The sequence below is a fragment of the Trichogramma pretiosum genome, unplaced genomic scaffold (assembly GCF_000599845.2).
Source record: "Trichogramma pretiosum strain Unisexual culture from Peru unplaced genomic scaffold, Tpre_2.0 scaffold27, whole genome shotgun sequence".
Lineage (NCBI taxonomy): Eukaryota > Metazoa > Arthropoda > Insecta > Hymenoptera > Trichogrammatidae > Trichogramma > Trichogramma pretiosum.
Genome location: NW_019641694.1, coordinates 202,478 through 216,432, shown reverse-complemented (window position 1 = coordinate 216,432; position 13,955 = coordinate 202,478). Strand labels below are relative to the sequence as shown.

The 13,955-nt window shown below is 46.5% G+C and overlaps 3 protein-coding genes across 3 annotated transcripts; 1 reads left to right on the top strand and 2 right to left on the bottom strand.

Moving 5' to 3' along the window:
- Nucleotides 1-690: 690 nt before the first annotated feature.
- On the bottom strand, nt 691-2,548 carry LOC106648054 (protein archease-like). Its single transcript, XM_014364710.2, has 4 exons — nt 2,488-2,548; nt 2,360-2,384; nt 1,737-1,941; nt 691-876 (listed from the first exon to the last, which is right to left on the bottom strand). Exons 1-4 carry the CDS (start codon nt 2,546-2,548, stop codon nt 691-693), a joined length of 477 nt encoding a protein of 158 aa, XP_014220196.1.
- Nucleotides 2,549-6,658: 4,110 nt separating this feature from the next.
- On the top strand, nt 6,659-8,679 carry LOC106660454. The gene is made up of 5 exons (XM_014383421.2): nt 6,659-6,837; nt 7,432-7,524; nt 7,602-7,868; nt 8,115-8,273; nt 8,356-8,679. The coding sequence occupies exons 1-5, from the start codon at nt 6,768-6,770 to the stop codon at nt 8,505-8,507; spliced, it is 741 nt and encodes a 246-aa protein (XP_014238907.1). The 5' UTR covers nt 6,659-6,767; the 3' UTR covers nt 8,508-8,679.
- A 142-nt stretch (nt 8,680-8,821) lies between these two features.
- On the bottom strand, nt 8,822-12,077 carry LOC106660487 (protein takeout). Its single transcript, XM_014383460.2, has 5 exons — nt 11,758-12,077; nt 11,463-11,596; nt 10,838-11,010; nt 10,137-10,351; nt 8,822-9,562 (listed from the first exon to the last, which is right to left on the bottom strand). The coding sequence occupies exons 1-5, from the start codon at nt 11,855-11,857 to the stop codon at nt 9,411-9,413; spliced, it is 774 nt and encodes a 257-aa protein (XP_014238946.1). The 5' UTR covers nt 11,858-12,077; the 3' UTR covers nt 8,822-9,410.
- Nucleotides 12,078-13,955: the final 1,878 nt, after the last annotated feature.

Here is a 13,955-nt window from a genome sequence, read left to right as displayed (position 1 = left end):
TCGGTGCAAAGAGAGAAAAACACATACGCAGACCCATACGCGCCATGAAAAAGAAACGCCGAAGAAAACAAAAGGTCTTATAAGCGCATGAAAAGAATAAGTATATACGTCGCTGCTGTACGTAGCAGCAGCAGTAGGGCGAGCGAGTGAGAGAGAAAGAGAGTAAGCGCATACCGAGTGCAAAAAGGGCCGACGCGTTTCTTTTTCACACACACACGCGCGCGCGTTTGCACATGTGTACATGTACAAGCAGAAAGAGAGAGAGAGCTACATGTGAAATTGGCCAAGAGAGAGAGAAAGAGAAAAGACGTCGTTGGGTCGCCGTCACACCATCGTCGTCGTTGAAGGAAAAGAGAGAGAATAAGTCGAAGGGAGAGAAGTACGCGTATATAATATATACGAATAGATGCATCTGACTCTAACGCGGGGCCTTATAACGCACACTCGGACGCACAGACATGCACACACACGCGCACACACTCACTCCTTCAAAGTACAGTACGAAGAGTAGGGAGAGAGCTGCATTGTACAGCGTACAACATCATATATGTACACACAGACTCGGGTACGTGAGAGCCCCGATAGTCATAGGGCACCCTTTTGTACTTTTCTCACATTTTTCTCTTTTTTTGGTTAGCAAAAAAAAAAGTACCCAAGCTTCTCTCTCCGCTTTTTTTCTTTCTTTTCTCGTCATATGTCTATTATAACGAAGATCTCTGGCCGCTCGACTTCCGGTCTGTCGTGTATCTGCATGGCGGAGTAGGTGATGGCTTTAACCTCGGTGCCCTGGCTGTGCTTGCCGATTTGAAACTCCTCACCGCAGGCTCGAGCTTTGATCTTGAAATTGTCCCGGTCGAACTCGACGATTTTCACGACCTGTTGTGGAAGCAAAGAAAGAAAAAACGACTCATTAATTTATACGGTACATGATACATCGCGATGATGATGGTTGGATGCATGATATGTAAGCGATACGAATTTGCCAATGGCGATAATGCCAGGGGCTTGTAGTCGACGAGAGATGCGAGTCTAGGAAGCGGCGTATCGATATTTCGACCATGTGCAACTACATCGGGAGATGTGGCAACGCCGTGTATGTGTCACAAACATAATGCCGAGTTGCGTCTCTCTCTCTATACGTATCGCTTTATATTTATCGTTTTTTAAATACCGCTCGTACTGATAAGAAATTAGGAAGTTCATTCGTACGATTCGGCTGTGAAGCTCTCGCGACTCTCTTGGCGCAGCCCATGTACAGCGAGTGCTGCGTACATGTAATATCCCCCTGGCACGTAATACATATTGATTATGTCGAGGGAGAGGCGTCGAGCGACAAACACTCGACGATTAAAAATAAAATGCATAAGAGGGCGCGATCGCCTGGTTTTCCAGAAAAAAAACGAGCTTTTTCGCTCTCGCGCCCAAGTCACGTCTTGCGCGTAAATGTATACACGCCTGCGACAGATGCGTCAACTCACATCGTCCAAGTTGTTTTCAAAGTTAAAGGCGCCCACGAAGCTCGGAGCAAAGCTCGATTAGCTCGTGGTCGTGAAACCCCACGTAGGGGACTACTTTGACGTTATGCAATCGGATTATTTTTTTTTGCTTCTCATGTCTTAAGAAACTCGGGCTTTGCCTGTACGTGACTGAAACGCGCTACAACATACTCTTATATCCCGAAATTCGCGAGAACAAAACAACGACAGAAAGTGAAGTAAGCTCGTTGACTCGTTTACCTTGGGTATGAGAAAAGGCTCGGCGCTGAACACGAAGAGGAGCTCGTCAAGGAAGTGGTAGAGTAAGCTCATCATGTCTTCGCCCTCGGCCTCGACGATGTGAACCTGCTTGACCTCGACGCGCTTGAGATCCGTCATGTAGCCGAACATGGCCATGGCGCACTGCTCGAAAGCTTCCTCCATCGTCTCGCCCCACGAGTGTAGCCTGCAAGGAGAGAAGCCATGTAAGCCATGCTAGCCAGGATGTGCAACGGCGAACGACACTCGTGCCGAGGGAATTTTCGCAAAGAGAGACCACCGCGTAGCCGAGCCTCGCTCGCGCTCTTTGTAGGTTAAGACGCGAAGCCGCCGCATAACCTCCAAAGACGGCTCTTTACCGGGAATCGCGAGCCGGAGCGGTCGCAGCGAAGGCTTAGCTAATGTTTCGCAGGATTCTCTGAACTCGAGTCGCTTCGGAGCACTCGACATACACCGAAGCAAGTTACGTAGGTGGCAGCGTTGCATCGCCGAGTGGGCAGCGGCCGAGGCTCGCACTTGCTTCGGCGACCGACTGCTCTCTGGATTCGATTCACCGGCGAAGGGTGTAGAGAGGCCAAATAGATACCCGAACGACGTATACTTACTGCACGTCAGCCGTGTGGTCCAAATCTGTAAAGAAGAGCGTGAGAGAAGGTCGTGAAAATGGGAGAAGCGCGAAAGCCGGCGCTGCATCGAGTGCTGTTTATTGACAAGTAGCGCAAAGTCGACTCACATTCGTATTTGCAGGGCTGAACGAGAAAATCCTCGTCTCTGGGTTCCTGTGGCTCGTCCATGGCTTCTCCGGACACGATGCTGCTCGATGCGCCTGCCGTTCAACTAGGTAGTCGGAAAAATTGCCACTACGCGAGGCTATTCGGGCAAACGCGCGCGGGCGGATCGTCACAGCTGATCGAGCTTCGGAGCAGTACACGTGAACCGCGAGAACAGCTGATCGCGCTTGGCGCGCGCACGACCCCCACTCGGCAGAGTCAGGGGACTGGGGCAGACGCGCGCATCGGCCCCTCCAATCTCCTCCGTCCATGATGCAGTTTCGCGCGCAGAGCAGCATCGCCGCGGCAGCAGTAGAAGCAGCCGACGCAGCAGCAGCGCGAGTCTGACAGCTCGCAGGAGCAGCGCCTCTCTCTCCTCTCTCTGTCTGGCCGTCGTTATCAATGAAAAATCGGAGCAACAGTCAGTACGTGCTCGGGGACGCTGGCGGCGGCGCTGCTGCGTCGATGCTGCGCTGGGCATTGCTCTCTGCACTCGCTGCTGCAGAGTCTGCTGTGCAGTCCAGGGGGCAGCACTTGACTACCGACGTTCGAGAAACGGTCTCGCGTGGCGGCCCACCTGATCGACGAGTCAGTCGGCACTGGTCCGCCGGCGCGGGTTCGTCGTGATTCCGTTCGCTGATTCGAAGCTCGGCTCGTGCTTGTATTCTCTCCAGGATCGTTTTGATGCAGTTGGCTTTTTTTTTATGCGAAATTACTCGTCGAGATGGCAATCGTCATCCTTGTCCGTACACGATATCATCTCGCTAATTTTTTATATTTATTACATACGCGTCGCTCACGTGCCTGCATACGTATCTCATATTGCATCAGTCTTTGCACGCGTGTCTGTCTCGTAAACTTGCCCGTGCGCGCATCGTACTTGTGCACTGGCTGACTCGTAATCGAGCGAAAATCAAAGATTATTTTTATCCCGACGTTTTTCTCCTGTTGTACTGGACTTCGGACGACTCGTCGATCTCACTCGCGACCGCTCGGACGCTATGAGTTACGGCTCGAGCGAGATAAAAACTGGCAGATAAATAAAACGACACTTTTCAGCGAAGCTCAAAACAAAGAGCGAGCTATTGGACGCGGAAAGACTTGCTCCGTGCACTCCACTAGCATATATCCACCTCGTGCGTTACGAGTCGAGATCGGACTCGAGTCAAGGCGTATTTCCTCTATCGTCGTCGGTGAAGAAATCTCGCGTCCTTATACCTTCCTCCGTGCCAATGCGTAACATCTTTATACGCTCTGCATGCGTGCGTGTCTATCTGCGTTACAACGCCCAAGCCTCAGAAACTGCGCATTCCTCCATCTTTTATAGGAATAATCGATGAAGAAACGTAATTGACTCGGGCCGCGGATCGCTTTACATATCATCCACGCGTACAGAGGCGCAAGAAAAGCGTCGATACCGAGCGCGAGAGGGAGAAGAAAAAAAAGAACGAGACTCGCGCGCATTTATTGTTTATTATGGAACTAGTGCAGCTAACGCATAAATATGTAAGACAACGGCGTCACATCTTTATGGATTCTGCAGGTGTGATGATGATTGCAGCTGCGCAGAGACCTACATAAAAATTCCTCCGACATATCGAAATCGGCGCGAACGAGAGAGAAGAGCAGCGCGCTTACCCGGTCGACCTTTTTCTCTCCTGCGCGCAACTGTGTCGCTGAACTCCTTGCCTTTTTTTCTGTTATTCTTTTTATATTTAATAGCAAAACAAACGCACTCGGCAGCTTGACTTTGCGCGACTTTTATTTAGGATTGACACAACTTTGACCTTTTTTCGCGCTCCAAAGCGCATATCGGTATTCGTTCGGCTCGATTAAATGCGACTACTCGCCGATACCGATTGCGGGCATTTCGATATGTTCATCAGCTTCTCGCAATTGAATTTGAATCTCGAAATCTCCTCCCTCCTCTTTGTTGTTTCCTATATGTAAAACTATGCTCGTGCAAAGCCACGATCAAACCGGTCATTTAATTATAAATCGAATGATTTACCGCTGCGTCCGGATAAAAGTCGCAAAAACAAATGTATGTGCCAAGTGGTGTTGAATCGGCGATGCATCGATAGGCTAATTCTCTCTTCCACGTGGGTAATTTTTTCCTCGAATCCTTCGAAAGACCTTTAGCCTGTCTAATTTTTTTTTCTCTCTTCTCTGCATTCGTCTCGGTGCGCGGCTTCGGCGATGAGCCTTCGCGACTATATTTGCAAAGATTCCCAAAGTCTTTACGCTTGTAATTACCCCGGCTTCGACTATGTACATGCTAGTGTGGAAGGTCCCATTGCGCGACGCAAACTTATTGAGTAAGATCGTATCTGTCGACGACGTGTAAAACTCTCTAATTTCGGTATAGCCACGCGCGCGCACGCACAATAGCCTCTTTTTCTATTCCGTCGACTGCGCGTGTGCTATTTCTCAACTTTGCGCGTGGCTGCACCACCACTCTCTGCCCAGGCGACCTTTTTTTTTTACCGATTCGGAAAACACCGCTTATCAATCGATGCACTGATTAACGTTTTTTTTTTGTGGAAAATCTACAAGCTCGGCAGCTTCGACTTTGTTGCGCGATGCGAGCGTGAAAAACCTGTTTTCTCTCGATGTTATGCATCGTGCATCAACGTCGCACGTTTTGTCGACGAGCTATTAAAAATAATATCTTTCGTTGTTTGGGACGCCGTTCGTTCGAGAGCTCCAACGACGAGTCGAACGAAGAAAAAAATTGCAACGATCGAGCGGAAGAAAAAAACCAGTCAAATGTTTTTCACACGAGCGTGTCAATTTTCATGGCTCGCTTTGGCTTTGATTTAGTATTTCCATATAGTAATGCGAATGAAAATGATTGAAAATGGCTGAAAATCCTTGACTTTTTTGTCGACGATGTTGTGCGTCGTAAGCGATACATCGTCGAGCGAGGTAATTACGGTCTTATTCAACCCTTGCGATTCGATCAACAATAAATAAACATCGTATCAGATCCAAACGAACCTATTTTCTACACTCACTAGTTATCTTCTGCACTCGGTCATGTCCGCGCTCATTCTCGTACATAACGCCGCTCGCGCGCCTATGCGAGATTCAAGGGCAACGAGATTACCGTATGAATTATAACATAATGACAATTGAAATTCATTCTTCATATAATAATCGATAGAAAAATCCAACCGATTCGTATAAACGTGACATTCCATCAGTGGCGCGATTGTAGCTGCATCGCAATTGATCTTTCTGAAGATGCTTGTAAGGCATTATTTTACCTCGTTTTCTTTTTCACTGTTAAATGCTCGATTTTTTTCACAACTTTGTTGTGCCGTTAGAGAGCACAAACAGAAATATCATGCCTCAAGACGTCCGTACGGATCTGACGTTTTTTTTTTTTCGAAAACTGTTGAGTGCTCGTTAAATAGCCGCTGTCGTCTGTTATTACTTTTTTGGCGTAATAAAGAATATTCGAGACATTTGTGTATTAGGCGAGCATTAAATAATAGGTACGCGATTATGTACGAAAAAAAAGGAGAAGAAAACAACTGCAGCGAGCGAATTGAAGTCAAGAACGTGTGCGCGCACATTTCTCGATCGAGACAATAAAACATTAATTGTAAATTTATACGCTTGCTGCGATCGATTAGTGCACGGCAATGCACGAGGAGGCGAAAAACTATTTATAAAAAGTTGCAGGCGATGCATAATCTTGGCGCCCGATAGGATCGTTGACAATTACTCGCGCAGGCATTTTAATGGCAGCGATCGAAAGGCTCTGGATACGCGTATACGCGAATCGGATGGATGGTACGCGTCGCGTCGCTTGGGAAGTTTTCCAAAAAAGCCTTACAAGAAGATTATCGCGCAGAAGCGATGCAACCGATCCGGTTCACCTATACGTATACGTGTCTTTCTCTCTCTCTCTCAATATCGACATATCCTCTCTCGCTGCTCTAATGACATGCAATTTTGCAACGAGAAAAGATTTGCAGCGGCGGTGGCAGGCGCGTAGTATGCGCGATTTTCCTACTTCTACTTGCAGTTCAGCTCCAAGTGTGTGTGTGCGTGTGTGCTTGAACGTGTGAGTGCAGCAACGCGCCGAGTCCTTGGCACAGGCGACTATATAAAGCCAAGTCTTAATTGGCCGGCCGGCATAGCATTTTTGATACGTGCCGAGTGTGGTGGTGTTTGTTGTTTTTGTTGTTGTTGTTAGTTTTCCCTTTGACATTAGAACGAAATTAATCCGATCATGTCGAGGATCGTCGGTGCGCTCATTTGCCTCAGCCTCGCTGTCGCTGGCCTCAGCGCCGAAGAATTGCGTGAGTTCTCCACTTTTTTCACTTTTTATCATTTTAATCAACGTCGAATCGATCGTTTGCTGATCGAACACGATTTCTTCGAGAAAATCTCGAATCTTTAAATTTTCTCGTTGAATTCAAAGTCTCGTACACGTATCGGTCTCGCTTTGCGAATTCATGACTTTCCAAATAACCAAAAAAATTGTCCAACTATCGCAACGCACGTGAGCGTGTTGACATCAGGAAGTCATGTCAAAATGACAGTGGAAAATGAAATTTGATGATAGGCCATTGGGTGTAATGCGGCGGTAACTCTGCGCTTGCGATTACGAGAGAGCCGCGCGTGCATATTATTAAATGAAATTGTGAGCTGCTCGCGCATTAAATATTATAAAATTTTTGCCACGCGCTCGATCCTTATAAACTCGAGCGTTGGACGTCAGCTATAATATGCGAGATAATTGCCGAGATCTCAACTTTCGTGTGCACGAAATTTTCCTCTCGTTGATTAGCTACCATTGATGTTTTAATCGCTCTCCGTTAGCATTGCCTATTTTTTCGAGCGATAAGAAGCAAATTATGCAATCGATTGTACTTATCGAAATTTTTTTTCAGCCAAAGGCGTGAAAACGTGCAAACGTGACTCGGCCGATTACACTTCCTGCTTGAGGTTAGCCATTCAGGAATCATGGCTCACCTTCGTCAAAGGTAGGGGCTACCTCGATACATTAATTCGTAGCAAATAAACTGCCAACGATAATTGACAATTTTCTCGTCCTCGATAGGCATTCCCGAAATCGGCCTGCCGGTCCTCGACCCTATGGTCGTTGATTACATGGAGAACCAATACGACTTTGGCGACGTGAACGGTCGATTCGCTCTGCGCGACGTCAAGACCTACGGCATGGCCAAGATCAACTTCTTGGCCGTCAGGCCGAAATACGACGGCGACAAGATGGACATGGACATCGATGTTGCCATTCCCAAGATCTACATCGATGGCTACTACAAAGCCGACGGCGCCATTGGCAACTTCAAAGTCGGTGGAAAAGGTAATCTTACAATGTAAAGCGAGGAAAAGATGGAAAATAATAATTATCCTCCTCGTGCGAATATTAATGAGCCGAGCGCGATCTCGAAAGAGCTGCGGCATTATAGCTGTAGCGTAGTATGTGTACCGAGGTCGGGTAGAAAAAAGGCACGAGAGCGTCGATCATAACGATGCGTGCACCCGATATATACATAATAACGTCGTGTGCGCACATTAAAAACGATGGCCTGCTTGTTCTCTCGGCTAGGTTATTTCAACATCAGTATGGAGGGCATCCGTACCACATGGAGCCTGAAAGGCCGCGTCGAGAACGACCGATGGGTCATCGAGCATTTCTACATGAGTCCCCAGGTGGAGAGCATGAAGGTCTACTTCGACGATCTATTTAACGGCAACCAAGCGCTCAGTGAGTTTCACAATGGATGCTGCCTTTTTTACCCGAGACAATTTTTTATGCTCATTGCCCTTCTTCATCTCTCTCTCTTCAGATCAAGCCGCTATGGTCTTTGTCAACGAGTACTGGCCGGTGCTCTACAACTCGATGCTGCCGGTCGTCAGAGATCATTGGGACCTGCACTTGTCCGACTTTGTCAATCGATTGATCTTCTCCAAGATCTCCGTCTCTACCTATTTTCCCTGATGAGCTCGTCTCAAGGATTTTTTTTTATTCATTGTAATTAGGACGTATTACACACAGCAAAGCTTCTGAGTGATGTTAGAAACTGATTTGTTACAAAGAAAAAGTTCAAGTACCACATTGATATGCAACCATACTTTGTAAATAGACAAAATAAAGACACTTTTTTGTTCAATTCCTGTTATCGCTTCATTTCCATTATTGGGAAATATCTTTTCTTTGCCGATTCAAATGAATGCAGATTACTGCAGAGTTAGTAAAAAAGATTAAAATTTGCATTTTATGGAAAAACAAAAGCAATAATAGTCCAGGTTGGATTCGAATAAAAATGTAATTTTATTGAAATATCTTTACTATCACAAATCGTAGAATAAAAATTAAAGTCAAAGTATCGGCACATTAGGTTGGCTATCGCATTAAATTACATTACATCATCGTCTGATAAGTTCCTGCTAAAGATGACCATCGTTTTGCACAAACGAAAATCATGCTCCACGTATGCAGGCCCGATATAATTGCAACGATTTAACGAAAAAATCCAGCGCAAACGTGCCATTTACGAGAAGCTAATCCCACGATTCCTAAGCTGTACGTCAGCGCATTCAAGTTTGACATTTTGCCACCGATAGAAAATTAATAATAACATGAATAAAAGATATGATATAATAAGAAAAAAACAAACCAACAAGGCTAAAAACTAATCAAAAACATGCAAAATCGCAAGTGCCGACGAGGTAGGCTATAAGTATAGATTTATTTACGTTTACTAATAGTAAGGCAGCTGTTTCCCGTAGAAAAAGTTGCTTAATAAGTCGGTAAGGTACAGGATAAAATTCACGAGTCACAATCGAAAGTAATGAGTTGTTATTTTGTACAAGATACTTTTGGACGCAGCTCGCAATTACATTACGGCAGCAAAAACGTCTCGACCGGTACGTGGAGCAGGAGCTGATTAACGATACCGATGAAGACCGTGGAGAGTTTCCTTTTCAGCTGAGGCTCCATGACTTTGAGCACTTCTTGGCCGTTTTCCCGCAGAAAGAGATTGGTCGCCTCGGCTGAGGAAAAGACAAAAGCCTAGTTGAGAGGAGAAAAAAAGGCAGTCGACTCGATGCCTGCATTATCGGCTGCAGCAGCTCGAGTGTACACAAGTAGTCGCGACCGTAAACGAGCGCGCACAGGTAATCGCGCGCGGTTCAGGTCTAAAACAAAAGTTGCCGTGATTTACCGCTAGAGTCGATGGCGGCGATGCCATCTACGAGCTCGCGCGGATATTTTCAAGCTGCAGCGGACACCGATACGCATCGTAATTTGTATCTCGTCGCGCAAAGACGCCGAGTGAAAGTCCTGCGACGCGTTACCGATCGGAAAAGTTGCGAGCTTTTCTCTGCCACGCGGCGCGAATCGCATAAATCAGACAAATCACAGGAATCATCGATCGGCGCGCCGCACAAGACTCGTAATCGACGTGGAAAAAAATAGGCTTCGGTGCCTGTGATTACGCGCCAACGTTTCCAATGTCGTTTCCATCATCGTAATGACGATCGCGTCCAGCTATCCGGCCAGAGTCCCATCAGTCACGCGACTCATTGAAAAGTACGACGTTATAGGCTGTATATAGGATGGACTTACTCAATATGCGATTATTGTTGAATATCTTGCTGACTCTCATGTGGACGTCCTTGACGCCGAGCTTGACGTCGAGCGTGTCGACTCGCAGATACGTCTTGTTGTTGTTCTCGCGCTGGTGGGTCGAGACCAGGCCCCGCACCAGTGCGCGGGCGTTACCGAAGCGGGCGTGGAAGGTTCCGTTGCCGCTCGCCGGCAGGATTATCAGGATGCCCGAGCTACGATAACAAAATAAGCATATAATAAGTAGGAAAACACTCTTTGATCGACGGCATTTTTTCGCTCGAGTACGAGAGGGTGAAAGAAGTCGCGTGCCGAGCGCGTGGGTTGCCCAAGCTGCAGAACGACCCTCGTTTCCTTTTGAGTCTCGTTTTAACGCACCTTCGTAGGTATTATACAAATGCTCGATGAATCGAGCCTACCCGTTAAATCGTCCCAAGTAGACTAAGTTATTTTTTATAGACAATGTATGTTATAGGCGTTTAAATAATGACACGTATTTTCCGCACGAGCAATCGCTCGACCAGAACGCGACAAAAAAACCTCGCGCGTACCGAGTCGTAATAAAAGTTATCGCAGCCGTTGGTGGTGAGGCTAAATACGCGTAGCGGGCTGCCTCGAGACGTACGTAATATACGCACGGGTCGCAAGAATAAGGGATAAGGGAAAAGAGAGAAGGAGGAGAAGAAGAGAGAGAGACGCACCTGGAGTACTGAGCATCAAGGATGAGCGCAGGCATCCTGATGATCGCTTCGAAGGGTGAGCCCAACTTGATGTCCTCGACCGTGTAGTTGCTCGCTCCCCTCACGTAGAGCTCGCGTAGACGCACTGTGTAACCGTTCGGCCCACCTGTCAGTGACAGCTTCAGCTCGTCCATCTGTTCGTATACACATTTACGCACACATTTACGCTCCATCTACTTTACGGCTACTCACACTAACGCGATATTTTCTACGAGATAACAGTCTCGAAATCGGCATTAGCTGGACTTTTCTTGAAATAATTTTAAAATCGTGTATGCAAATGATAATGTACCGCTTGAATGTTGTCCAGCATTATTTCGCCAATAAGTGCATACTTGCGTTGACAAATTGTCGATACTTTGCCGCGAATCCGAGTGTCAAGCGGCATGTGTGTAAGAAAAAGTAGCTTTTCGCTCACCGCCCCGTTCGAATTTGCTCGCACGCGAGCCTAGAATATTCGCCCGTAATTGACACTGTTTTTCGTCTCACCAAAAGCACCATCGGCTTTAACATTTTGATAACGTTTACTAGCTTTTTTAGTCTCATGCAATATAAATGACATCGAGTCTATTGGGATTGGACTTACGCGAAAAGGCTCGACGGCTGGCAAATCGATGTCCGGTATTCCATCCCTCAGGTAAGGCCTCAAATGATCCAGAGCGTCGAGCAGACATGGCTTGAGATTTGGGTCGCTTTTCGAGCACTGCTTTACGTATTCAGCTAGAAAAATGCCACAATTTAAGCTCTCGATGAAAAATCACACGAGTTTTCTGGAAACCGCTCAATCTTGATCGATACACGCAGTTGGAGTGCAATTCGACGGGGTAAAAGGCAGGCGTTTGTTCAAGTCAAGATTAGTCCGAATTTGAATAGAAACTCACGAGTTGGTCCTTCGCTAATGTCCTTGCCAGCCCAGACGCAGGCTGAAATAGCCAGCGAGAAGGCCAGGAGAATCCTCGAAGCTTGGCTCATCGAGTGCATCTTGATCGATCGGCGTGGAAAAAACTAATAACTCGAGTCGCGTCGCGAGCTCGATCGACTCTCTCGGCGCAGTGAGGCAACCCAGCGACGACGGAATAGAATAGACGTACGTATAGCTCGAGACCAGCCACGAGCGAGACGGTGAGAAATGAAAAGAGTCAACAACAACACAAAAAACGTGTCGTTAGTCACTTGTCTTCTCTATGAATTACTAGTTATGTACTACGGTGGGAGAAGAGAATAGAAGTTAATAACAAGTCTTGTAAGGCGCTTCGGACGCGGTTCTGTATATGCATTACGATATGTACTCGCGCTGCTCTATGTACCGCAACTGTGGCTCTAGGCGTGCGTCGTCGGATGGAGTCGGCTCGGATAGAGAGGCCATTGGCAGATGCAGTTTTTTCGTTGGTCAATGCACTTTCACTATCGGCTAAGCTCAGGAGGAGAGAACCTTCCGGAGAAATGCAATGCCGCGCGCGGCGTTATGTCGCCCGATCGCCGGAATAGGAGACGGTAGATAGCGCGTGACCGACCACCACCGGCAAGCAACTTGTGCAATTAAACCATTTCGCTGGAAAATCGCGTTTCTTCCCGCACAGGAAATCAATTGCGCGACAATGCGCATATTGCTCTATTACGACGATAGGATCGGCACGAGTCGGATATGGACTTTGAACTCGTCCCGATCCTAGTTCAGCTGATGCGACCCAAGAATAACGAAATTAGACCGTTAAATGCCATAAAAATCCACAAGACCGATCTAAATAATCTACCAACTTGACTATTGTTGTATAGAATTGTGACAATCAGTTAAACTTATCAATTACTGAAAACATTTTGGCGTAAAATAGAAATTACTTTCTTTTTTTGTGAAGAAAAAACCCATTTGTGACGAAGCGAATAATAATCGCTCGGAAGCACGACAAGGTATTAAATAATTCTACGTCAAAGTTTTCAAATGATACAAAGTTTTTCCTTCGATAAAATACGAAGAAACTACAAATTGCCATAGTATCGTAGCAAGGTCACATTTCCCAAAGAGTAAAAGTAATTTGTCGCTAGTGCACGTTCTCGAGACTTATAATCCCCTATGTAATTGCCATGCGCGTATAAAACCGTATAAAAATCCAATCTCGCGAATACATGCTGCTGCTGCTGCAGAAAAATTTGCACAGCGAATGAAACTTTCATCTCTTGAAAATTGTAAGCTGCAATTACGTAAGCTTATCGAGTGCGCGGCGGCAATTCGAGACACCTGCGTCTGAGCGAATCATCCCCGGCAAGTGTACCCTCGTACGTACTACTATCATTCCGTTGTTTGTATATTTTGCAGTAAGAGGAAAGTAAGAGTCATCGATGCCCAGTAGTGATGCAAAGATGTCGTAACCGCACGCGTATCTGAGCGCGCGTAAATTTTTCATTAAAAAGTTTGCAAAAAGGAAGAAAGAGAGAGAGAGAGAGAGAGAAAAAGAGAGAGAGACAGAACCTTCGAGTCGCCTCGAATGCAAAAGATATGTGAGCATATACAGTCGTCGACGTCTCGCGGATCGCTTCGTCGTTATTGAGAGTGAAAGTGAGCATGTATATGTGCGTATATTATACGTGTTTCTAGAGCTAGAAGGTAGTAAGTGTTATAACACCCGAACTCTGTGCCACTCGCTCGCGGCCAGTGCGTAAGGATTATTCGACCGCTGAACAAGTTTTTATTGCCTTCCTTTTTCTTTCTCTCTCTCTTTGTTTTTTTTTTTTTGATTCGACTGTGCGCCATAGATAAGTGTGCTCGATAAGCAGCAATGCAGTTACCGATATCGGCGGCTCTGCTCGCCCTCCTCGTCTCCGCTGTCGCAGCCAAACCTACCGATAAATCAGTTGGCCGAGATTTCGGTAAGTAGACGGAGTCAAGTGATCCCCTTTAAACGCGATTACTCATTAAAACGCCTCTTCTCTCTCGTTTGTTCGTTTAATTTATTGTTATTCTCGAGCCTCGCTACAGTTGTCGATCGTTTGCGAACGAGCTTGTGTTTTTTTTTCTTTCTTTTCGCGCGATAGTAAACAGAAAAAAATTAAAAGTAAAAAGTGAAATCTGTGTTATAATAAA

Excerpts from the sequence above, each read along its gene's own strand:
- LOC106648054 (XM_014364710.2), bottom strand. The coding sequence starts at position 2,548 with ATGGACGAGCCACAGGAACCCAGAGACGAGGATTTTCTCGTTCAGCCC. Across the intron at positions 1,942-2,359 it reads GACCACACGGCTGACGTGCA|GCTACACTCGTGGGGCGAGA; the intron begins GTAAGTATACGT and ends CTCTCCTTGCAG. Across the intron at positions 877-1,736 it reads AGCCTTTTCTCATACCCAAG|GTCGTGAAAATCGTCGAGTT; the intron begins GTAAACGAGTCA and ends CTTCCACAACAG.
- LOC106660454 (XM_014383421.2), top strand. The coding sequence starts at position 6,768 with ATGTCGAGGATCGTCGGTGCGCTCATTTGCCTCAGCCTCGCTGTCGCT. Across the intron at positions 6,838-7,431 it reads CCTCAGCGCCGAAGAATTGC|CCAAAGGCGTGAAAACGTGC; the intron begins GTGAGTTCTCCA and ends ATTTTTTTTCAG. Across the intron at positions 7,525-7,601 it reads ATGGCTCACCTTCGTCAAAG|GCATTCCCGAAATCGGCCTG; the intron begins GTAGGGGCTACC and ends CGTCCTCGATAG.
- LOC106660487 (XM_014383460.2), bottom strand. The coding sequence starts at position 11,857 with ATGCACTCGATGAGCCAAGCTTCGAGGATTCTCCTGGCCTTCTCGCTG. Across the intron at positions 11,597-11,757 it reads CATTAGCGAAGGACCAACTC|CTGAATACGTAAAGCAGTGC; the intron begins GTGAGTTTCTAT and ends GCATTTTTCTAG. Across the intron at positions 10,352-10,837 it reads CTTGATGCTCAGTACTCCAG|CTCGGGCATCCTGATAATCC; the intron begins GTGCGTCTCTCT and ends TTGTTATCGTAG.